The sequence below is a fragment of the Candoia aspera genome, chromosome 4 (genome assembly GCF_035149785.1).
Source record: "Candoia aspera isolate rCanAsp1 chromosome 4, rCanAsp1.hap2, whole genome shotgun sequence".
NCBI classification, from domain to species: domain Eukaryota; kingdom Metazoa; phylum Chordata; class Lepidosauria; order Squamata; family Boidae; genus Candoia; species Candoia aspera.
Genome location: NC_086156.1, coordinates 37404276 through 37429494, shown reverse-complemented (window position 1 = coordinate 37429494; position 25219 = coordinate 37404276). Strand labels below are relative to the sequence as shown.

Here is a 25219-nt window from a genome sequence, read left to right as displayed (position 1 = left end):
CTGCAACATCATAATCATGAGCCGGGTCCTGGATGCCCAGATCATGATCACATGACCGTGTGGATGCTGCAATCCATCATAACTACAACTCGTTCAGCACCGTTGTAAGTTCAAATGGTCGCTGAATGAGTGGTCATTAAACAAGGATCACCTGTAAGGAACAGCCTATTTTGCTGCAGTTTACCTAGCCAATTTTACACTTTCATTATTATTTATTAACTGGTATGTATCCCACTTTTCTATAAAAAGAAAATCCAGTGCTGCTTACACACACTGAATCAGAAAATAAAAAATGTTGGAGGGCTCTAAATAACTCTACAAATACTATCTAAAATTAAAAGAACATTCCAGTACCATCTAGAAAACAAAGTAATGGCACCAGTCTAGGTGGGTTTTTTAAAATCTTATAATCAATCACATGACAGTGATTGAGAGGCTATTTCTTGTTAAATGCTAGACAATTCCATGGTTCAGTGAAAGGAAAATCCCTTTGTTTTCTTTTGACAATTTATAATAATATTGAGAAGCCTTCTGTCTAATTTTTCTTCTCTTCAACTATGCTTGTGGTCAGCAAATTAAAATCCTAAAGGTTATGTATTCATACTGAAACGTCATTGCTTGTATATGAACATTTAATAGCTGATAATACTCAATTTTTAAATTATTTTCTCAGATATGTCTGTGATGGAAAATAACCAGCATGGGAAAGTTTTGGGTGTAGTGTTCCTTTTTCCAATCTAATGGGATGTTGCAGAAAAAAAGTGTGTAAAGGAGCTGGGGATTCTCTCTGGCACTGGTGTGATAATTCTTCAAAAACTAAACCAAACAATACCAAATTCTGTGTCAAGGTGAAGATAGAAAAATAAAAGTTAGGTTTGAAAATGGCCCAGCTTTGGCCGAGTGCTGCAGAGAAATTCCAGAAAATTTCTCCCAATGCACCCCTAACAGAAAAGCGGTTGGCTAGTGGCTCCGAATGTTATCAATTCCTCGTCATCAACCCTTCAACTCTATAACAGCTGTATACTGTCTTTATGGCTATCTCCATACTCCTCTATTCCCGCCTGGACCAGGCTTTTTACTTACTTTGCAAGAGTAAGCCTCACGTTTCTGATGTTTCTCATAATGTCTGAAATTGTCATTAATAATTTTCAAACAAGCTAGAAAGTTTTTAAAAAACTACCTATTCCAGCTCAGTGAGATGTCTAAATGAGGCCACTATGGCTTTTTGAATAAACTCTGGAATAAAATATCCTGGCATGATGTTATGAACAAACCTGGCCATTGTTTCCAGTTTGGACATAAAGGAAGCTATAATTAATTACCGTTTCCTGATCTGTTTCCTACTCCAATGAAAGAAAATAAATGTCACTGTGACTATATCTGAAGCTAGATCATGTTTTACTTTAAAAAATATAAACCTGGTTGCCTGAATATAACTATTGTAACTCTAGTGACTCCTTAATATAGTGGCTATTATTTATGTCAGAAATAGCATTGTGTCACAAGCTTTATTTTAGTGAATTAAAATATACAGGCATTAAAAGCCATTCAGAGTTCATTGGGTAGATAGGGGAAAAATGGAACCAGAAGTTCAACAGGTTGTTCAGTAAGTGTGACTTCTGCTGAGAATTATAAAATAAGATACTCCTTTACACTGCTGAGATATTAATATGATACATTTAAAAGGTTAGCATTAATACAGTGTTTCAAAATCTGAAAATTAACTGTTAGGATTAATGGGCAGCACTTTTTACATTTTGCTCAGAAGACAAGGTATTGTAATGGTATATGGGAAAGACCTTGGGAGAATGGGCCAAGAAACGCTGCCTAGGGAACAATCTGATAAGAAAGAGGATAGTGGGTGGGGCAAGAGGCTCATAAGAGACCCTCCCTAGTTTTTCGGGCTGTAAAGGAGACGGCAGAAGAATTGTACTTTCAGACTTGCAAGATTCTGTTAATGTAGCTTTACAGTAAAGTAGAATTAGCTTGTCTGGTTTACCTAGTAAGGCTGACATCAATCTTGCAAGTGTCTTATAGTGTCTTCCAAAGAGAGGAATTTCAGGAATGGCCTCTGATCCTCAAGGAACTCTGCTATCTGCTGAGCATCTAGCATTAGCATTGTTGCACAACCAGCAATGGATGCACAGATGACCAATTTGTAGAATGCCATGATACAAATAACACAACAGCTGGGGCAGAATTTGCCCCAACCTGCAGCAGCACAACAGATTGCAGCTCAGCCAATGGTCCTGCATTCCCAGGGGATCTTGCTGAAGAAGCTCGGAACCAGGATCAGTTCTGGATATTCACCACCTAATGTGAAATATTTATGGTGGGCAAGCCAGTAGAGTTTCCCACTGATTGCACCAAAGTGACTTTTGTGCTGAGTTTGCTGAAGGAAGCAGAAGCCAAGTGGGCAATACTGTTCATTGAGGGGGATGATCCAGTGCTGGATTACTATCAGGACTTCATGCATAAGCTCAGACACTTTGGGGTCCCATACAGAGAATCACTGCTAGTTGAGAGATCTAGAAGCAGGGACAGAGGAAAATAAGGTCATATATTTCGGACTTTAAATTACTTGCTGCTGATGTAGGGTGAAATGACTTAGTCCTGATTGACCAGGTCCAAAAAGGGCTGACTGAGGACCTAAGAGATGAGCTGGTAAGGCAAGACATCCCAAATACCCTGGAAGAACTGTATCATGTGTAATAATAGACACTGGACTGGAAGAGTTAAGGCAGGGAGGAATGGTAAGGGAAAAAGAATCCACAGCCTGTCTTCTCCCATACCACCCCTCCCAGTGGCCTCCTCAGAATCCCACGAAGGAGAACCCATGCAGTTGGAGCAACCAAGAGATCCCTATCTTCAGAAGAGAGGCAAAGAAGGGATCAAGGACTCTGTTTTTACTGTGGGGCCCCTGGACACATTGCCAGATCATGCCTGGTAAAAGCACTAGCGTCTGACGCAGCAACGAGGTAAAGAACTTAAAAATCCACAGAGCATGTAGCCAGCAAGTGCCCAGCTTGCTTCAAAGCAGCACACCAGGGAAACTTTGCCAGGGCCCCCTCCAGTGCAGAACAAGGGAGGATCAGCACTGCCAGAAAAATAGGCAGCCATGTTAACCCCTCCCCCCATCAAGCATGTGATTGCACCATCAGTTTGAAGCCAGGAGCCCAAATCCCAGCAGAGACAGTATCCCATGTCTACTAGCGAGTTAGCCATTCTCAAGGAATATTTGGATGTCAACATCTAAAAAGGATTCGTTCGGCCTTCCAACTCACCAGCATCAGCACCCACATTTTTGTTCCCCCCAAAAAAAGGAGAAGCAGCAGCCTCTCTGAAGGGAAAGGAGGGAGCCCTCATGTGTAGGGCATTTTCTGAAAGGGAAGCAGGGAGCCCCTCTGGTTGTGTTTCCTATCTAGTGAGGCTGACAGGTATTGTTTACTTTGCCTTTAACAAAATAATTCCGTCCTCTCGTGAAAAATGAGATTAATGTTAAAGTGTAAATAAATCCTTATCTGAAAACAACATGAAAAAAATGGGCTCTTTATATCAAGTAGATTCTTACTTGCATGCACACTTGTAGTATGACAAAATAATACAAACTTAACCTTATGTAATTTTTTTTGCACTGCCTACCAATTAATGTAAACTTTCTGGGCAGAAAGGCAGGATACAAATCGAAATAACAAAATAGCATTTCAAATAATTTTTTCCAGTGTAGGAAAGATACCTTAAGCTGGTTCATTTACATTTATAATCTATTTACCATATTGTGGTGAGTATTTTGAAAAAGTTTTTGAACCACTAGAAATGCATTACAATACACAGATGGAACATAAGAGAAACTCTACAACAAGCTATGCCTGTAAAAGGAGTGTTGCATCTTGCATACTCTACCTTACCTTGTATAAACAGATTTTGATGTCTGTTTTTATAGATTTTGAGGTGAGGAAGACTTTGTTAAAAGAATCCTTTTTTTTCTAGCAGTCACAATTTCGGTCTTGCTTTACCTGTAATGAAAGCAGATGGTCTGCATCTCTTTTGAATATTTATAACTATCAAAAACAATCTCTTGCTATTCACCCTTAGGCTTATGAGATGTCAGGACTGTTCTAGTTGGGAAAAATCGTCTTGGGTGTTTACTAAAAGAGGATTATATTAAGCTGAAATGACTATATATTTTCTAGTTTCATGTTTGTTCATCAGCTGTTTAATCATATTTAGATAATTGTGTAAATAAGTAGTTGTAACCCTTGCCCCCTCTACTGATCTAGCTCAAATGCTTTCAACATACAAAGACAATTGTATATGAAATGCAATTTTTCACCTTCTTAATTTTTTTTTTTAAAATACCTGTTAAAGTTTTATAGGTGATACTTTGAATTATCTTGAACATGTGAGGGATATAGCCTAATACCTTTGTTCATGAGTTTGTTAAAGAGAACATCTGTTTTTGGAATTGCCTGTTAGATTAGTTGGCACATTTTCATAAACAGTGCAATGCCTATTCCATGAAGTTGTTCATAATCTTTATTAAAGATGTGTAAGACTAATGCTTAAGATATTGTTAAAGAGGATAGAGTGTATTTGGATACAGTGGAGGATAAATGGATTTTTGACCTGAAGCTGAGCAATCACAGATAATAGTTTTTGTAGTGGCTGGTTGATTTGGCAGCAAAGCATGAACAGTTTTAGTTTAGATAATTGAACTGACCTGATTAATGTTGTTCTTTGTTGTTTCTCAAAAATGCAACAATACATAGCCATTTATGATCAGAGAATCTATTCAGATTATTATGAAGAAAATACAACCTAAAAGGTTGCATTGACTGCTTAAGAATGAATCAAATATAAAAAAGTTATCTAAGCTAAATAAATAAATAAAAGTAGATTGCTGAGAATAAATTTTCTTTAAGTAAGAAAATGTATGCAAAATTACTTTGATGCCACTGTTCTCATTATAGGCAAGGATAGAACTCTGAATACTGAATGAATTTTAAAGCTGTCTAGATGAACCAAAAATGAACTTTAGGAGAAAAAAACCCAATCCCTATTGCCACACAGTTATGGAAAAGATAATTATAAATAATGCATTTGGCTAGAAAAGAAAGCTCAGACTGTGGCAGATGGTATCATCCCAGTATAGTAGGGCTTTTGCAAAGGTGGCACCATTTCAGATCAAATCTTCATCAGACAATCAGAAAAAGAACTACAAGTACTGGGTATATTTACATTTGGGTACTTTTAGATCTGGAGGCACATACGAACTCAAGTGAACTTGTAGTAAACATGCAGACAGGGTTCTGTAGGTTGTTTAAATTAATTATCTTTTCTGAGTTCTATTTCAAGAAAGGGCAAAAGCTGTTATCAAATCATAGATATATCTACTTTTGACACTGTAACATATTATAGCTCCTTTCTTAGGCTTATACCATAGATTTTTACAAACTACTAACAACTATGGCAAAATACAAAAACAGCTGAAAATCTCTAAGCTTTTGTAACCTACTTTGAAACTGAAGGGAATATAGCAAAGATTTTTGTTTCTAAAATCAAGCTATGAAAACCTTTAAAGATGTGGTAGGGTTATAATCATTAATCAGTGGTAATTTTGGAAGATGATGTATGTATATATGAAACAGAATGAAGACAATAATTCCTTGTAAAGATCTGCTGACAGTAATCTTAAATTCGTATTTGTAGTAATATCAGATAGCACATGACTGATGGCAATGTGACAATAGTTTTGAAAGTATTGCAGAAGCTCATTCACTTGATACTTTAATCTAGGCTCTTCAAGTTTGGACTTCTAAAATAACTTTTGCCTCATATCACCATTTCACCATGAATGATTCTCATACTTTGTTGGCACACCATTCATTTTAATGGATTCATAAGGACAGATGGCAATATAAACAATATAGATCTTGGCTCATACTCCACCAATTCATTGCAATGATTATGATTAGATTGCCTTTTCACCTAAAACTGAAGAGAAAGAAGAACAGGTTCATGTATCCTACTACTGCTGTTACTATTATTAAAGTGTGTGTTCTGGAGGACTTAGAACAAGAAACAACTACTCAATCCAGTGGTGAGATTTCAGGTCAAAAGCGAGATAGAAACTGCAGCTGAATTGCTTCCCTTTCTCTTAGCAGTGTTTAGTTGGTTAATTCAGATTAATGTTAATGTATTAAATGTATATTTTTCTTGCCTGTATGAAGGAATATGTGTATGTATATATATAAATTAAGAATACATTAGTGAGAAAAGAGGAGCATATGGGGTAGCTTTCCTTCCTGGAAATAGATTTTTAGAAATACTTCTAGAGATGATCTGGTTATGCATTATCAAATAAAGAAATAGATACTGTGAAATGCATTTCTGAAGATGACTTCAATAGAATTAAGGGAAGTTGGCCATTCATTATAACTTTTAGAACATGTAATTTATCCTTCATGAGGAAAAATATATGAACAATGCTGTATGGTAATCTTCCATTCTGACACATTTTGTTAGCCCTGTTAATCCCTTAGAATGACAGCTTTCAGATATAAATTTCAGATATATCAGAACATAAACTTTACATAATTTGTAATATTTTAAATAGTTGTTAATATTTTGGGTTTTCTTACATCTGTATATATTTGTGTAGAATAGAATGTGATGTTAAAACAATATATAAATGTAATAGCTACTGAGTATACTACAAGATTTGCCAATATAAACTGTTTAAATCTTAATAAAATTGAATATTGTATTACAACCAGAAATGTTACTGATCAAATAATTAAAATATCCTCTGCTAAACATTATAGTGATATAGATGCTCTTTCCCTTCCTTTTTAGAGTATGATATCTTCCATTGTGAACAGCACTTACTATGCAAATGTCTCAGCAGCAAAATGTCAGGAATTTGGGAGGTGGTATAAACATTTCAAGAAGGCAAAAGATATGATGGGTAAGCAAAAGGATAAGAGCTCAAGTAGCATTGTCTACATACTTATAACTGAATACATTTTAAGCTTTGTTTGGATATTAGAAATGGACTTGATTTTTACAGATCTGGTGAATTGTACCATGTTTGATACAGCAAATATTTCATAACATTTTGCAAAACATAATGAGAGAAAAAGAAAGTAGATAAATGTAAAGGCATCACAAATGTTTAGCTTTCAAAATCAGCCCTAATTGTAATCAGCTCACTGATATCTACTACCATTCCCATAATTTGGGAAAGATATTTAACTTATTTTGTGTATTGAATCTAGCCCATGGCTCTTACATGCCCTTTGTTAGTAATGGCATTGTGTAATATTTGTGATAGTTATTGAAAATATTTCCAGAACTATTTCAATATAAGTATCACAATAAGTCCTAAATCAGTATTACATAGCTTCCTTGTTTGTGACATGAGTTTACTATGAATATGGCCAAGTTGGCATCCAATCCATCCTCACATCCAAATTTAACAAGGTGTGGTTTTGGAAGTTTTATACACACACACAAATACATACATACATACATACACACACAGAGACATATATACATATTGTAAATAAATAGAATTGTAAGTGATGTAACCTATAGAAGGCATCATACTAGCTTATATTTGATATTTATGATAGAAATGTTGCACACAAGTGTTAGTTGCACACAGAGTTTTGGTTTCTCTGAACTGAGATGCAAAAACAGACTTATTTAATTCCATCAGCATTATCATAGATGAAGGCATAAAGTAATGTAATTGAACAATATTATGAGATGCTCTGTGAGATTAAACCACTAATGCAAATAATCCACAATATTTTAATACATGACAAGACAGAAAAACTTGCATGACTTATTAATGCTAGTCTTTTTAGGCCAGATCTAGGTAGTAATTAGCAACATGGGTATCTTTCATTATATTACTTTAATTTTTGGAAATAGCAGCAGCATGTTCACCACAGAGGTTCAACTTTCACACACTTTAACAGAGGTTAACAAATTACAGAACAGAAAGTAACGAACTGCAGAACAGAAAGCAACAAACTATAGAACAGAAAAGCTACTGGCCTAAGAATGGAAGTGGGACAGACTCCAAATAAAGTCATACATGTCCGCATTTGATGACTGAGATATAAAGTGATGGTTTGCCTGTATTAAAATACAATTAGTGTTTTTGTGTGTATGTTGTGGCTAAAAAGCAATACTGTGTAAGATAGACAGAGGTATGGCACTCCTTTAAGCCACAGTATTTTATTTTTTTTTTGGTGGAGACCATTTTGAGTGATAAGCTGAATGGTGCGACATTAGAAATCTTTTTAGAGTGCTAAGTGGCTGCATCATTTCTTCTGCCATTCTTCTGCAGATCAGGGCTATGAATAAATGCCTGCAAAATCTAATGCAGTAAATGGCCAATTTTGAAGCATTAAGCACCCAGTATTAACTCTATATTGGAGTTCAACCTCTCACAAAAACAAAAGTGGCTGCAGTACTGGATGTTGAAAATAGATAACAGCTTAATCCTCACAGGCATTTCTTCACACATTTGCAATCTTATACTACATTGTGTTTTCTGTAACTATGAAGCTATTGCATGGATAAAAATGATGTATATGTTTTTTTAAAACACTGAAATTTTAAATTGTATACATGAATGTCTGAAGACCTGTGAAGTTGATCCATGATTTCGTACACAGAAATAGCTTGATGCGTAGGCTTAAATATTTTAGGAATGCTGGATTCATTTTCAGGTTTCTGCTAGTTCTCTTGGGGGGAAAACGTGATACGTAGAATGCCTGAAGTCAGGCAGAGAGGATCTTCATTTTTCCAAAGAGATTTTTCAATAATTCCAATGAAAAGCAGTTACTTGTTCTAGGCTGAGAAGTCAAAAAAATCCCAAACAGCTTCTGTATTGTTGTTAAAAATACTTGAAATTTCCTTATAGTCATGAGGATGAACTCCATCTCAGTGAAATGCTTGCTTTTCATATTTATTTGATCAGAATTTACATGGGGCAAGTGTTGTTCCATTAATGAATGATAATTTGTTTGACTTTGGTATACATACACAATATTCATGCCCAAAATACATTTTTATCTGGAGTAGAAATGGGAAAGGAAGGACTTCCATTCTCACCATCATGGCCAGTGGTGAGGGAAAACTGGAATCGTAGCCCAACAACATTTTGAGGGCCATATATAACAACAGTGCACCAAACTTTTCTTGGGCTGACTAGCTTTTGAATGCTTTGCAAAAAAAAAAAAAAAAAGGAGCTTGGCTACCTAAAGAGATTTTAAAACTGGTTGGAAGACAACACTACATTACATTACACTACATATGAACATTGATACTTTTAACTATTTAACTCTGTAATTATTTAGTATATGCACAATTACAATGATTCTCGTCTATGCAAATAGTAATTGATTCCTGTGTTTGAAATGAATTAAATATGTGAGCAAAAAGTAAAATTGTTACACACATAATCCCATGCATACCCATCCCAAATCTATATAAAGAGAAAGCAGCAGCATGATATAGAAAGATACAGGAACTTGTTGCTTGTTGGCAGTATAAGAAAGAGACAGCCCCAAGTCAGACCACAGGCTGTGCATCTACATCTTAGCCTAGGGTACCATCTTCGTGAAAAGTGTGTATATGGCATTCATTCCATATGAATTGATACTTGCCTTCTACCAATGAATTTTGATTTGGAGATAATAAAAATAATTATATCATTTTTGCTGTTCAGCTGCCTTGGTTGCCTTCTTTGCATTCATACCTGTATTACATTCCACTACACATATTAATTATAGAACTGCTAAGATTGTGATCGTTCTGTGACTTTCATAATGCTCAGTTTTAGAGTTCTATAAGGTAGCCAAATTATAATTTAGACATCTTAAGTTATAAAATCAGGCTTAATAAGAATTTAAATATATTTTTTCTGATTTTCTTAGCATTCCTATTTTAAGTAAACCAAGTTATGCTATGCCACAAGCAGATGGATTTTTTTAGGTAGTTGTTTTTGTCACTTATTCTCAGAACTTGATGTTGTGAAAAGTTCACTTTTTATATTAGTTCTGCTACATGGAAAACCTGCCTTTTCCCTTTGCATTTTTGTGGCTTTATTTCATGTATTTAGCCTAAATACAAGCCTGAATTTAAGAGATTTTGCAAAGGAAAAAATAGATAGAAAAAACTACAATCATACAGAAATATGGTGCAGTGTCCAGCTTCCCTACTTTCTCCACCCACAGACACAGTGGAAGCGGGCCGTCTCTGCAGTGGCACCTGCCCTTTGGAACATCCTGCCACCGGAGATCAGGCTAGCCCCATCCCTTTTGACCTTCTGGAAGTCCCTGAAGACCTGGCTCTGCCGCCGTGCCTGGGGTGGGAAGGGGGGTGGTCATTCTTGAGGGTGGCTGGCACCTTAGAGTGCTCCCCTCATATTTACAATCTTTTATAGCCATCTGGATTTTTCTTTTTTCATTTTTATATTGTATTATATGATGTTTTATAATGATTATTGTTTTTAATTTTTAACTGACTAATTTATTGTAAACAGCTCAGAGTCCCCCTCTGTGGGAGGAGATGGGCGGTGGTATAAATTTGAGAAATAAATAAATAACTAAATAAATATCCCCCCCCCCATCCTTCAAGAGGAAGCAGCAAAGAAAAAGACTGAAGATGGGTAAGAGAAAGGGAGGGAAAAGACAGATAAAGGAGAGAATCAAAACTCTGTTGGGTATGAGGTGAGGGGAAGAAGGTAACTGGAAAGGAAAAGAAAAGAAAGGGAAAAAAAGATAAACCTTTTCAGCTGCTACAAAAAGAATTAAAAGCACCAGGACAAGCGACACGAGTAAACTGTTTCCTTTAAGTTATTGTCTTCAAAAGCAGCCATCATCTACAACCAGCTTTTGCAGCTTGGTTGCTTCAGAGAATTAGATCATCAAGGGCAGTATGGAAGGGTCAGGGTTCATCCCTGCTGTTTGTCTGACTAATTTTAACAGTTCTGCTAATACCTGGAACAGAGCTAGATAGTTTGTCCTATGCATTTAGAAGGCAAATGTCTGTAAAGATGCAAGAGTGCATCAGTTGCACCCTTTCCTGGACCAGGAGTCCCTTCTCATGGTCACTTTTGCTTTTGTCACCTCATGTGTGGATTACTGCAGTGCGGTCTACATGAGGCTGCCTTGAAGACTATATGGAAGCTGCAGCTGGTCCAGAACAGAACAGCATACACACATTTGGATGCACCTTGGTTTACCCATGTAACACCTCTGCTACGCTAGTTTCCAGTGAGCTTCCAGGTGAAATTCAAGGTGCTGGTTATCATCTCTAATACCCTTTATGGCATAGGGCTTAGCTGTCTGAGAGACTTACGTTCTGCCAAGTGTCCAAGCAGTGATCAGGTGCTCAGACAATTGGTTCTTTTAGATCCAGAGACAATAAGCACACCAGTGGATAAAGAGATTTTAAGCGTTATTAGTAACTTAAGCAAACAGATTTAAACAGAAACATAGTTTAGGCAGATTAAACAGAAGCATAAAAAGCATGGCATAAAGAAATAAAAATCATAACATACCAAGCAAGTTGATTCACAACCTCCCATAGGCTGTCAGGAGCCCCTTAATAAAGACAGTGGAGATACCCCAGGGCGGCTCCATTTCCACAACACTTAGTGCTCAGGTCTTTGCAGAAGCTCCCAAACTCAAAAGGCAATCCTAAGGTCTTTATCAAAGTCTGGCCCTAAAACCTTGTGACCCTGTTTCCACACAGACTGCAGGATCTGACTTTGACTGGATAGTTCCCAGGGTCTGGAGCACCTGTTTAATCCAAGAGCCTGGGAACTATACAGATAAGCTAGTGCTTAACAAAAACAATCTTGAGGTTTTCTCCCCCATATTTCAAATAGAAATAAAAAACAAGCCAGCTAAACATTAGTGTAACTCAAACTCTAAGCTTCTTCGTGTGAAGGAGAAAAATCAAAATATGTCACTTAAACTCCTCAAAATACAATGGTCTTCCATGTTGCCACTACAAATACCTCTCACGTTATTTTTGTCTGCCCCATAAGTTCTGATAGAGTAGGTGCACTTCATGTCCCATCTATTAAGCAATATCTTCAGATGGGTCATAGGAAGTGTTCCTCCCCTATTGATACTATTCCTGATGTCTAGAATAGTATCTCCCTGGCTTACAAACCTTTAGATTTGCCTTTTCCCCTAAGCTCTGAGATAGATTGTGCCCATTTGATGTGTATTGTTTGATTTGGCTATGATAAGTGTTTTCCCCACTGTATAATATTCGTTTTGTTGTTTTTAGGTATTGCATTCATTTTAATTGTACACTAGAGTTGGTTTTGATTTGTGATGATCTTATACATCAAAATTATAATAATAAATATAAATAACCCATAGGAATCATTTCTTCATCCTTTCCAACAGCATTTACCTCTTTAAATAGTGTCTCACTCAATCTGCAAATATAAGACAACCTCCTATTTAAAAGTGCTTTGGGGGGGTTGCCTTCGTTCAGGTAAATATAGTACTGACTTGTAATAAATACATTAAGTGCATTTTTCAAGATCCTGATAAAAATAGAAAAAGTCCCTATGTTCTTTTAGTCAATTATTTTTATATATGTTAGCTGAAATGCATTTCAAAAGTGATAATAATGGGTATCTTTGTTTCAGTGTGTATTCTCCAGTTTGTGAAAAACTGGATATATAAATACATGGCCAATTACAACAACCATTTATGGTTACATAAGAGGAATTCTGGACACAATATGTATAAAAATATTCTGATGTATTGCAGACATTTCAGAAAGTACTATTAAGCTTGTGAAAAATCATTTGAAAAAGCACTTTGCTTGTGTCTGAATCTGCTCCTCAGAGGTGCAACACATCTGCTTTGAGGCCCAAGGTTTGTAGGTAGATGTGTGTTCAGCTGGTAGATAATTGAAGAAGCAAAGATTTGTTCATCCCTACTGTGTTATTTGATTAACATCTCTTGAATGATGCTGAGAATAAGATAGTGATGCTCTGAACTCAGCTATTCTTTTTAATATATTCATTTATTTCCTTAGACAAAATAATTTATACTCTGTTTTTTCTCCTCTTAGCTGAAATGGACAGCCTTTCTGAACTATCACAACAAGGTGCCAACCATGTCAGCTTTGGTCACCAACCAGTCCCAGGGAACACTGCTGAGCAACCACCATCCCCTGTTCAGCTTTCTCATAGTAGTCAACCATCTGTTCGGACCCCACTTCCAAACCTGCACCCTGGACTTACTCCCATTAGTCCTCAGTTGGTAAACCAACAATTGGTAATGGCCCAGTTGCTAAACCAGCAGTATGCAGTGAACAGACTTCTAGCCCAACAGTCCTTAAACCAACAGTACTTGAACCATCCTCCTCCTGTCAGCAGATCCATCAACAAGCCGTTGGAACAGCAGGTGTCAACTAATACAGAGGTGTCTTCCGAAATCTACCAGTGGGTGCGTGATGAATTGAAACGAGCAGGAATCTCGCAGGCAGTTTTTGCACGTGTGGCATTTAACAGAACTCAGGTTAGACTTTTTTTAAAAAAAGCAGGAGTAATTTTATACAAAATTGATGGTTAACCTAAATATATTTAGGCTGTGATCTCAAACACGCTTACTTGCGCTAAGAAATTTCATTTTTTTTCTCTCTGTCTCTTCCTTTCATTCTCTCTTTCTCTCTCTCTTTTTAATGGCAATTATTTGGGGAAATAGGAAACCTTTAAACTAAGGTTTTTAAGAACCTATTTGATATAGTTTCCATTTATCCCCATATTGTTGGACCTTGCATGCTCCTATTTTTAATAGTGCAAGAATGGATTCATTTATCCAAAACAATCGTAAAGTTCCAGTAATAAAGGACTTCTTTTCTATCCACCTTATTGGTCTAATTCACCTCTCACTGAATTAAATACACTTTGCACATACTATGATTCTGGACACCTAGAGGCAATATTTGCAAGCTGAAATACTGAACTATTTCTTTTAATATTACTTATGCAGCAGGAATTTTTGCTACCTTTGTTACCCAGTCTGCAAAACAAAGTGAGTGAAGTAAATCTGAAAGAAAGAGAATGGAGCTGGGAGGAAATAGTTGTGGCTATTTCATCCATTGCATCAGTACAGTCAACAATAGATTCTGCGGATTGCAACCTTCAACCCTGAGCATTATATTTTAGACTATTCCTATGTAATTATCTCAAGCAAATGAATTATGCAAAAATAAATAGCAAATGTCATTAGGTTACTTCATATCCTGCAGTAAGGTCCTATCCTTTTTTGACACCTGCACAAACAGAAGATGCAACAAAAGGAATGAACCCAAAATAGATATGTATATAGAAATTGATCCAAACTATAAAGATAGATCATTCAATTATTTTAGAAGCATTAGACGGTATAAATGGGCATATGGTATCAAAGCAACATATATGACCAGACATCAGTGACATAACATTGAAAACGGATGTTACTGATATATTTTGAAAAGGCATTCCAGTGATAGCAAATGTAACGTATTACTGAATTACACTAATCCAAGTGTATGTTTTTAAAGTTGTATAAAATTGTCCATTATTTCTCTAGGATGCTGCTCCACAGACTCTTTCAAACTGGGTTTTTCACAGAGACCAAAACTGTATATGATCCTTTTGTTTCAATGTTTGTATCTTGATTTTATTTCAAAAAGGAGGTCCAGTGCTGTAAAAACAAATCAGACCAAATTCAATAATATAAAAATAACCAATTTGAAAAATATTCTGCTAAAATATTGCTTCAATAATTATTAAAGAAATTTAATGTTTTAAAAATTAGATGTATAAGCATAAGTCGTGCCTAAGGTGCTGGGCTAGAAACAGTGAGTTTGAGTCCTACCTTATGTATGAAAGCCAGCTGGGCAACTTTAGGCCATTCGTTCTCACTCAGCTAACTCACAGGGTTCTGATTCGTAGGACAATAATCAAATCTGTATTTCAGCATGACATTATTTGTTTATTTTATTTTCTATCCTGCCTTTTTTATTTTTATAAATAACTCAAGGCGGCAAACATAGCTAATACTCCTTCCTCCTCCTATTTTCCCCACAACAACAACTCTGTGAGGTAGGGTGGGCTGAGAGAGAGAGCGACTGGCCTGAAGTCACCTAGCCAGCTTTCATGCCTAAGGCAGGACTAGAACTCTCAGTCTCCTGGTTTTTAGCCCGTTGCCTTAACCACTAGACCAGACTGTTTGAATAAGTTTTACACAAACATTGCTTGATTTTTTCTGATAGACTTCATTAGCAAAGTCCTGCAATCTGAGCTTTGAAAGTGAAAAATTTAATTCTTCAATCATTTTGTAACATTCTAAAACAATATAAATTGAAAATATTTGTGATTGTTTCTGGTTCTATGACATTTTCCACTGAAGTATCAGAATAATTTTCACAATATTTCATCTGCTGAACTTATATTAAACACATTGGAATTGTGAGATATTTCAACATATAGAATTTGTGATATGGATGAAAGTTATTTTCAATTTGCTCTTAGGACTTCAACACCTATTTCACTGATAAACTGTATGTGTTGCTGTTTTTTTTAATTAATCAGTCATAACTGTAAATAATAATCCAAACATCTCACTGAATGCTAAGGATTTATTTACAAGTAAGCATGGATAAGTTTGCAGCCATAATTATTGCAGCCCTTTTGCTAGTAAAAAAGGTCAGTAACAAATGAAGACTGTGCAGTTTGATTTTAACAATATAATTAAAGTTAACAGTTTTCCATTATTATTAGTGAGTTAGGATCAAGTTCTTTTGCTGACACCAACAATATCATAAATTTACACTGACTTTTTTAGTTACTATACAGGTAGTCCTCATTTAACAAATACAGTTGGGACCTGCAACTTGGTCATTAAGCGAAGCAGTTGCTAAGTGAAACTGTGACTGTGCTTATGATCTTACTTCAGCTGTCCTTTGCTTTACAGACCTGCAAAGATCATAATTGCCAGGATTGATGGTAAAGTTACTTTTTCTTCATTGTTGTAACTGCGAATGGTCACTAAATGAGGCAGTCCCTAAACGAGGACTACCTGTTTTACTATTATAGCTATTAAAGATTTTAGATATAATACCTGGGCAAGTATATTCCAGAAAAGATACATAGTTCAGAGATGGAGAATGGAAATAGACCAAATAATTAGGAAAATAATTGAATTTAGCTACTGGTATTTTTTAATGTCTGTCCCATTTGTTTAATAATGACCTTTTCCCTGTTTTTAATTTCTTATTAGTATGTTTTGCATTAAAACTACATGGCTTCTCTTTTATAGTTACATTTGAGGAAAAGGCCATTATGGATCAAGTGGGAAATTAATTTAAAGCCACAACAAAGGCTTACCCAGGTTACCAAGTTTGGTCTTCATTTCTTTCTTCCTTCTTTTTTTTTCATTTCATGTTTGGTATACTGTTTATTTTCCAGTAAAATGAAGGATGAAGATGGATTATTCAAAAATGATAACAGTAATGGACCATCTTGTAATGTTTTATTGAATTTGAGTTCTGCAAATTACTTGGTAGAGGGAAATTTGCCTGCTTAAGTATAACAGAAATTGCCACTATGTTCATATAATTCTTCTTCATAGTGTAATTTAAGAAAAACTCACTACCCATATCACTGTTTGAGTAAAAGGTAAAAAGGTGCTATTACACTATCATGACAGCTCTCCTCTTGCTAATAAGTGACAAAGATAAATGTGTCTGCTTATATGTTCCTTGGCAGGACTCCAGATTTGCGGGTGGAGTTTGAAAATAATGTTCCACCTGGATATGAGATTTCAATCCACTGCAGTGCAGATAGCATACAGTGATGTTAAGCATATTGGTATTTTGGGGGTGAGGGAAAGTTTCAACAGATCATAGTTTTCTTTGGAGAGCTCTGAAATTCCATGAACCTGATAAAAATCTATCTGAAATAATGGTTATATTTAAAGATCAGACAAACTGGGAGACAGAAAGCTGTGCTTTAGTTCTCTCATTTTGAAGGATTTGTAATTAGCTTTGGAAGCACTTTATATTTTAAAAATCATTTTTATATTTATGATGTTTTGTAAAATTTTTATTTACTTTTTGTGATGTGGTTATGATGAATCTAATTTCTACTGCAAGGAAAAAATAAGTAAATATAATTAAATATTTCCTTGTTTCATACAAAGGCAAAAGTCTAATAACACATTATACAATTGCAATCATAAATATAAAACAAAAGGCATGTGAGTGTTCAGATCTGATATTCATATAGTGTAGATTGGCAACAGAATAACAAAGTAAGGTAAGTTTCAGGCTCCAAATGCCTATCTAAATAAAATTGTATTAATATTGTATTAGTCTGACTGAAGGTAGCTTAGAAAAGGGCTCCTTCTGCAGAAAGTAAATTTCACATTAGTGGGAACCAGAAATAGAAGTTTACAAATGTGTATCCAAAGTCTTCAAGGGTGCCATGTTTTCTGACACATCAGATTAAAAAACCTGATGGTATGGCGGCAAGTAAACATAAATGATGGTAGATCTGAATAAACATTGAGTAATTACATACATACATACAGACTAGATTTGGCTATCTGAACAGAGGATCACCTTTTAAGAAGATGGATTTCACACTGTCTCTTGCATAGATATTTGAAATCAAATGGACAAATTTAATATAAAGGATTGGCTTCTGTACCACATGACTAATGTTTAAATTTTGTGATATGTAATGGAAACTAAAGACTTGGATTATGAAAAGTTAGATTTGGAGCTCCTTATAGTCATGAAACAATCAAGGTAATTTGGGGACAATTAAACATTGTTTCTATAAAATATCTAGCAGGATAAAATAAGGAGATGTATAAAATTATATCCACCTACTGACAGTAGCATTTCACTAGTGGAATGCAGTCGTCCTCCCCTCAATTGCCAAACACTCACAAATCTGCTGCAAAAGGCTTGAAGCATATGTTTTGGAAGTAGAGAGCAAGAAGAAATCTGTATTATGCAAGGTTAAGTCCACACACCTAAAATAAAGTGAAACTTAAGGCAACTAAGAGATGTACTGCCTTAATGCTATTGAAGCCTGGAGATAATTTTGAGAAAATAATATGCATAATAAGTGCAATCCCATAACCACATCCAAAAGTTTGGGAAATGCTGATTTATGTTCATTAGTTAAAATATGCAAGGAAGTTAGAGTAGTGGGTTTAATTTTAGTGTCAAATTCTAAATGTAGCCATGACAGCAGGGGGGTGTTTTGTTTAGCTGAGGACCACGCTATATTATTATTATTATTATTATTATTATTATTATATATACAACAATGTGAAATCACAGCTGCCAGTTCTTTAGCTGGTGTTGGCCTTCATTTGCATCGAGTTCTTCCCAAGAACCTAGGATGTCGTAATGAATTGACGTAGTGTATGTGTGGATCCAAGCAGTGTGGCCTTTTGTAATTGATAGATGGAAATTTTGTCAACGCGCAGATTTTCTAAGTGCCGTCCAAGTTTTTTTGGTATGGCATGTTTGGTGTGCCAACAACCACTGGGACCACCACGGCTAGTTTATGCCATAATCTTTCAACTTCAATTTTCAGATCTTGATACTCTGTGATCTTCCTTGTCTTCTACTCTTCCCTGTTATTGCCACGTCAATTATCCACACTTCCTTCTTCTCAACCAGTTAAATCTGGTGTGTTACGCCCTAAGACGTTATCAATTTGTATTCGGAAATCCCACAATGTTTTAACCTGCTCATTTTCAACTACTTTTTCAACTATATGTTCCCACCAATTTTTCATTACTGGATTATTATTATTATTATTACTATTACTATTATTGTTATTATTATTATTTTCTTCTAGGGGCTGGAAGGACTATGATGGCAATAATAAGCAACAGGGTTGATATTACTAGTGTCTTTAAAAATGTAGGGAGGGTTGGGCACAAGTTTTGTTTTCGTTTAGTTATTTGGTTTGATTTTTAAGCAAAAAGAGTTGCCTTGTGTGAGATGGGAGGCTAGATAAATGTGAGCATTAATTAATTAATTAAAAATATGTTAAACTTCTCAGAAGCTTAATTTATCAATCCTGGAACTTTATTTGTGAAAGAGATCCTCTTCATTTTCAAATGACCTCCCTTTTTGCACCAAAGAGAATGCATTTCCCATTCAACTTTCACAGCATAATACAGCCTTAGAACACTCAAAAACTGCATGGAGGCCACAAGTGCCTACGGCATCCATAAGATCCAGTCCTCCCACCTTCAGTTATAGTTCATGGGGGGGGGTGTCACTCTTTTCAGATTGATATATTTTTGCCTTTACCTTGCTGAAATAGTTCAGTGGCCCATATCTATGCTTGCCTGATGACCGCTTCAGCCATGGACTTTGATGGCTGAAAGTGGCAGAAACCAAAATTGCTTTTTCTTTGCAAAGATAATAGTAATACCAATACCAATACAAATACATATAGCATATAGCGTGCAACGTAAGAAAGTATATACACTTGTATATTGCCTAAAGCTCAGTCTTAATCAAAAATCAGTTTGTCTCAGGGGAATAATTAATGATAGAGGCAAAAATCTCGATCTTCATACTCTAGTGATGATGTAGGTTGTAAATATGAAAATAAACAATAGTTTGATTCTGTGAAGCAATTAACTATCATAAGGTAAAATATGAAGGGTGCCAACATTCCATAATTAAAAAGTAAAGCTTTCCAGGGTGTCTCCTAAAAAGGAATTTCAGAATGTTGGATATTAAGAACCTGTTTCCTTGATTGCGTGGGGTTGTTGGTAATAATGTGCAAAAAAAATTGAATTCTAACATTTTGAGGTTGAAACTATTCCACCATTGCTGGAACAATTGAATTTGAACTTCGAGCCTGGCATTTTGAGTCTAAAACACTTCAGTTGGGAAATATGATTAGCACAGCATAAGTGGTAAACTCAATCTGGGATAATCATAACTAAATAGAAAAAGAATTTCTATGAGAATCAGCTATGAATTTGGAGCTTATCTAGTAATATTCTACCATTTTCCATGTGTATATGTGCACAGACAGATACAATATACACAAATCTTACATTAAATAAAAAATAGAGTCTAATTAAGCAGAGTTGGTTTGTTTTGTACATAAAACAGATGCTTAATAAAATTAAGAATGCAGCTGAGCTTCTCTTCTGGCTACCTAAATTGTCAGTAGTATGTTCCTGTTCAGAATTAATGTTTTTTTTCATGTGCATTTTCTGAAGTTGGTAACAAAGACAATTGCAATTTTGTGGTATCTGCTGTATAAAATTTCTTACTTTGCCCTATTATGGCCATGTGAGTGTGTTTGTATATGTTTTTTGATTCTACAGGGCTTGCTCTCAGAAATCCTGCGAAAAGAAGAAGACCCCAAGACTGCTTCACAATCTTTACTAGTAAACCTTCGGGCAATGCAGAATTTCTTGCAGCTGCCGGAAGCAGAAAGAGACCGAATATACCAGGACGAAAGAGAGAGAAGCTTGAATGCAGCTTCTGCTATGGGCCCCACACCTCTTATAAGCACACCACCCAGCCGACCTTCACAAGTAAACAATTTTCTACATTTTGTTTTATATTTTTGTAGCTAAGTTATTGGTAATGTGCAAACAAAGAAAGGCAAGCTGCAGAATATTTTTCACAGATAATGTAATAAGGGCAGGGATTCTAATTCATTAATTTAAAAATACCAGAACTGCAGTGTGTGCAACAACATAGTTTGAATAGAGTGACCTTTTAAACAACAAAACTGGAGCAGACATTCTAAAGAAATTGTCAGTTGTATTGAACAATTTAGCTCACACCTATTTCAACATTTAAAATATTAATTTTAGTAAATATTGATGCTGCTATGCTAGTTTATGTGTGGTGATGTGCATACCATGTGCCAGAGAACTGGCAACATTTATGTTTGGTTTAAGCATTAAATGCCTTACAGTTTTATTAATGAATTCAGTTACATGTGAACAAGAGATTTAAGTTTGACAGCACAATCTACAGTAAATAAATTATATTTTCAACAAAAATGTGATGGTAATTGATATATCTTCTAATACCTGGAAATCATCTAATTTTTATGGTAAATCCACTTTCTTCAGTATTTTTCTAGAAATCTGGCCAAAAATGTATTGCATTAAAGTATCTCATGAGAGACTTTTTGGATGCACATGATTTCCTGTTTCTTGTTACCAAGATAGAACTGACCTTCAAATTCAGAAGATAAAATAATTTTAGATGCCATCTTACTATGTCTCTAGCTTTTGACTGATTGTTTAAACTTTTGAAATCAAAATGTATTATTGTATTTTATATGAAAAAAATATAAATTGTTGTCTTTTTACCATGTCTTCTTTTAATGATATATTTGGAATAGCAAAAGATAAAATAGAGCCTTCCATTCTTGAGAAAAACCACCATGGAGAGGGCAGTTAATGGAAATACTAGCATGTAAATAAAACTGTGCTTCTAGGCGCCACTGTAATAATGGAGTAGTAAACTTTGTCCCGATAAAAAGCTGTTTGGAAAGCATATGCATTTATTATAACTCTTGTGCCATTTGCAGAACAGGCTTGAAAAGTAGTTTGTTTTCCCTGGAATGAACTACTTCATGAATTTAAATGTACAGTATAATATTAAAAGCTAAACGAGGATTTAAAAATACTTTTGTTCCTAAACTAAAACAGTACTTAAAAGAATGCATTTATAAAGAGAGAGAGAGAGAGAGAGTGTGTGTGTGTGTGTGTGTGTGTGCGTGCACATACCTGGGAAAAATATGAACTTTCATGTTTATTAATACATACTCGTTTCATTGTTTCAGCCTTCATCTTCTTTGACTTTGTTCAGAAATTATGAATGATTCCAATTTTTTTATTTTTAGAATTAATCAAAAGTGCAATGTGTTAGATTTGCTAGAATCTAAATATATTTAAATAGCCTCTTCCTTCAATGAGCCTAAAAGCTTAGAACAAGTTTATACAACTGTTAGCAAAGTTTTTCTTCATTACAATTAATACAGCAAATTGTATTACATTACAAATAACTGAAGACTGTGTGTTGCATATTTAAATGTAACATTTTAATATTTGTAAATCTTGTTTTGAATTCTGTGTAATGTCTTGTGTATTGATAGTGCTATGTGAAAACCAGCTCTATATGCACCACCTTAATGTATTTGAAAGTTTAAATTTTATAATTCTTTCTTTACATAGCATTGTCTTCATTTCTAACTCTTAACACTCCTTTTAGGAATCTTAATTTTATAACCTCAATTTTTGGGGAGGACTAGATTTATAAAGTATGATACATTAAATTATGACTGATGCTTTCAGTAGAAATTATGGAGGAAAAACATAGCCTCTAAAAGGTTAATTAGCAGTATATAATATAGTGTTCACTAGAGCACAGCAGACTAATCATCCATGCTGTTCTTAATGGTTCAGGAGAAACTGTTAGGAAAGAAGGGAACTATATTCAGGTCATTCTGTTAAGCAAGAGTTTGGAGAAAAAAGACATTCTGAAGCAACCTATATACCAGGTTCATCGGCATATGTCAACCGCCTCCTAATGTTTTGTTAAAACTAATACAGTTTAATCTGTTTTTTCCTAAAGAGATGTATGAATCTTTATCCACTAATATTCTTATAATCAATGCAACGTTCTCCATTATAATCAAAAGCTTCCTAAAAATAAATAAAGGTGATCAAGATAGGTGTGTATGTAAATAAATAGACAAATTGTGTGCATATATGTATATGTGTATTTTTTATGTTTGCCTTAATAAATGCATATGTACATATGTATACATGACTGTCTAATAATGTTTGTACTTGTGCATGGTTCAAAAGTTAATTAGAAGCAGAACTTTGACCTCACTTCAGTGTAACATCTGTTTGCTTTTCATTAAAGCAGCTTAGCGTTTGCAGCCATTCACATAAGCCTGAAGAAAAAAGTGACGCTGCTTTAAGGAGTTGACTCATTAAAATTTAATGCTACTTCTTAAAGTAGCAGCATCTTTTTCTCAAGCTTGAACTGAAGCAAAAAAGTTATTTAATAAATAGCAGAGTAGGACTATGTTCATATCCACGTATACATAAGTGTCTTTTTTTATGTTTGTCAGATGTAACCCATGTAATTTGAGCTCATTTGCTCAAAATATGTTCTCTAATCTTGCAAACAACAAGAAATGCCCTTGGTGACTTAGAATAGTCTAGCATGTGTCCCTTCGTTGCCACCATTGCGTTTTTTCTAATTATCAGATATTTATATTGCAATATAAAAGGTGGAAGGTTTTTTTACATTATTTCTGAAGACACTGAATCACTAAGATGTGTTCCAGATTATCTCAGACTAGAAAATTTTCCTGAAAAAAACCATGAAGCTATGACAAAATTAAATGTTGAATATAATATAAAGAAAAAAGTATAAGTGAAAATGTATGAAATAGGGAACTGTAACTGACCGTTTTTTTTCCTAGCCAAAAAAAAAATTGTGCTGAAACTATTTAGATATTCCATGATAAATTATAAAGTGAACAACAGCACTATGCCTCACTTTCTCTTAGAAAAAGTGTTTTTTAAAAATATTTCCAATAATATATTATTAGCCTAGTAGCTTCTTTTTAAAATGTCTTATGGTCTGGGCTCATACTGCCTGGTTACCTAGGAAGATCCTGAAAACTCTTACCTCTATTGCCAGCATGTTTGACCATGAAAATTAAAGTTAAGAAAATTAAGAACTTTGGCAGTTGACTTCAAATGTATGAAAGGGTATGAAAAAATACAATTATAACAACCTGAGGACCAAACTAGGTATTTCATAGTTTGCCTTTCCATAATTAATAATAATAGTAATAATACATTTTACTATTCTAGCCATATGGTAATACATCAGTACAAATACACAGTGATTAAGTGCTTCATACCAGAATAGAAGACAAGAAAGCAAAAATAATAAATTCAAATTCATTCTATTTCTGAAAAAAAAAATCCATGTCTTCTAATTTTGATTTCTTTAAAAAAAATCTATAAGAAAAATATTTGAGCTGCACAGTAATATGCCAGTGTATTCCATTGTATAGTTAACATATGTTTGTACTTAGGAGAAAACAGTGTTTCTAAGTTGTTCATTCCTCCACAAGAATCTTCTAAATTTTAACAAGATTTTGTAACTATAGGATCCATATAGAGAAGAAAGCAGATTAAAATAAGAGATCTTTGCCAGTTTGGTGTAGTGGTTATGGTTAAAGGACTGGACTAGAGACCAGGAGTTGTAGTTCTCCCTTAGGCATGCAAACTGACTGGGTGACTTTGGGCCAGTCACTCATTCTCAGCCCAATTCACATCACAAGGCTGTTGTGAGGATAATGGGATGGGAACATGATTTATTCCACCTGGAGTTGTACAAAGAAAGGGATATACATCTAATAATAAATAATGAATAAATAACTGATTTTATTTATTAAATAGGCAGTATTAAGAATATGAGTTGGATTATAATAATGGTCTGTGGGGGAGGGGTTATCTTTAACCATATACCTTATCAGAAATACTACCTGAACCATTCAGAATCACTCACGTCTCCTCTAAGTTAGACATACAGTGGGTGCTTAATAGTTTGTGAATCCTTTTCAGTTTTCAATATTTCTGAATAAATATGACCTAAAACATGATCTGTTCTCCACACAAGTCCTTACACTGGATAAAGAGAACCCAATTAAACAAATGAGTCAAAAACCTGTTCATTTATTTACTGAGGAAAATGATCCAAAGCTGCATATTTGTACATGGCAAAAGTACATGAACCTTTGCTTTCAGTAGCTGGTGTGCTCCCCTTGAGCAGCAATAACTGCAACTAAACATTTCTGATAACTGTTGATCAGTCCTGCACATCAGCCTGGAGGAAGTTGAGCCCATTCTTTCTGGCAGGACAGCTTGAACTAAGAGATTTTGATGGGCTTCCTCACATGAATTGGCCAATTCATGTCCTTCCACAACATTTCTATAGGAATAAGGTCAGGACTTCAACTTGGCCAGTCAAAACATTAACTTGCTTCTGCTTTAACCATTCTTTGGTTGTAGGACTTGTGTGTTTTGGGTCATTGTTGTGCTGCATGACCCACATTCTCTTGAACTTCAGTTAA

At 34.9% G+C, this 25219-nt stretch overlaps 1 protein-coding gene across 2 annotated transcripts in view; it reads left to right on the top strand.

The window, feature by feature from the left end:
* Positions 1–25219, top strand: part of SATB1 (SATB homeobox 1) — a 91373-nt gene that overhangs the window by 24852 nt on the left and 41302 nt on the right. For both annotated transcript variants that reach the window (XM_063303871.1, XM_063303870.1), the window contains exons 7-9: positions 6856–6967; positions 13123–13571; positions 20418–20630. In XM_063303871.1, the coding sequence (XP_063159941.1) occupies positions 6856–6967; positions 13123–13571; positions 20418–20630 (774 nt within the window). The remainder of the gene's footprint in view (positions 1–6855; positions 6968–13122; positions 13572–20417; positions 20631–25219) is intronic.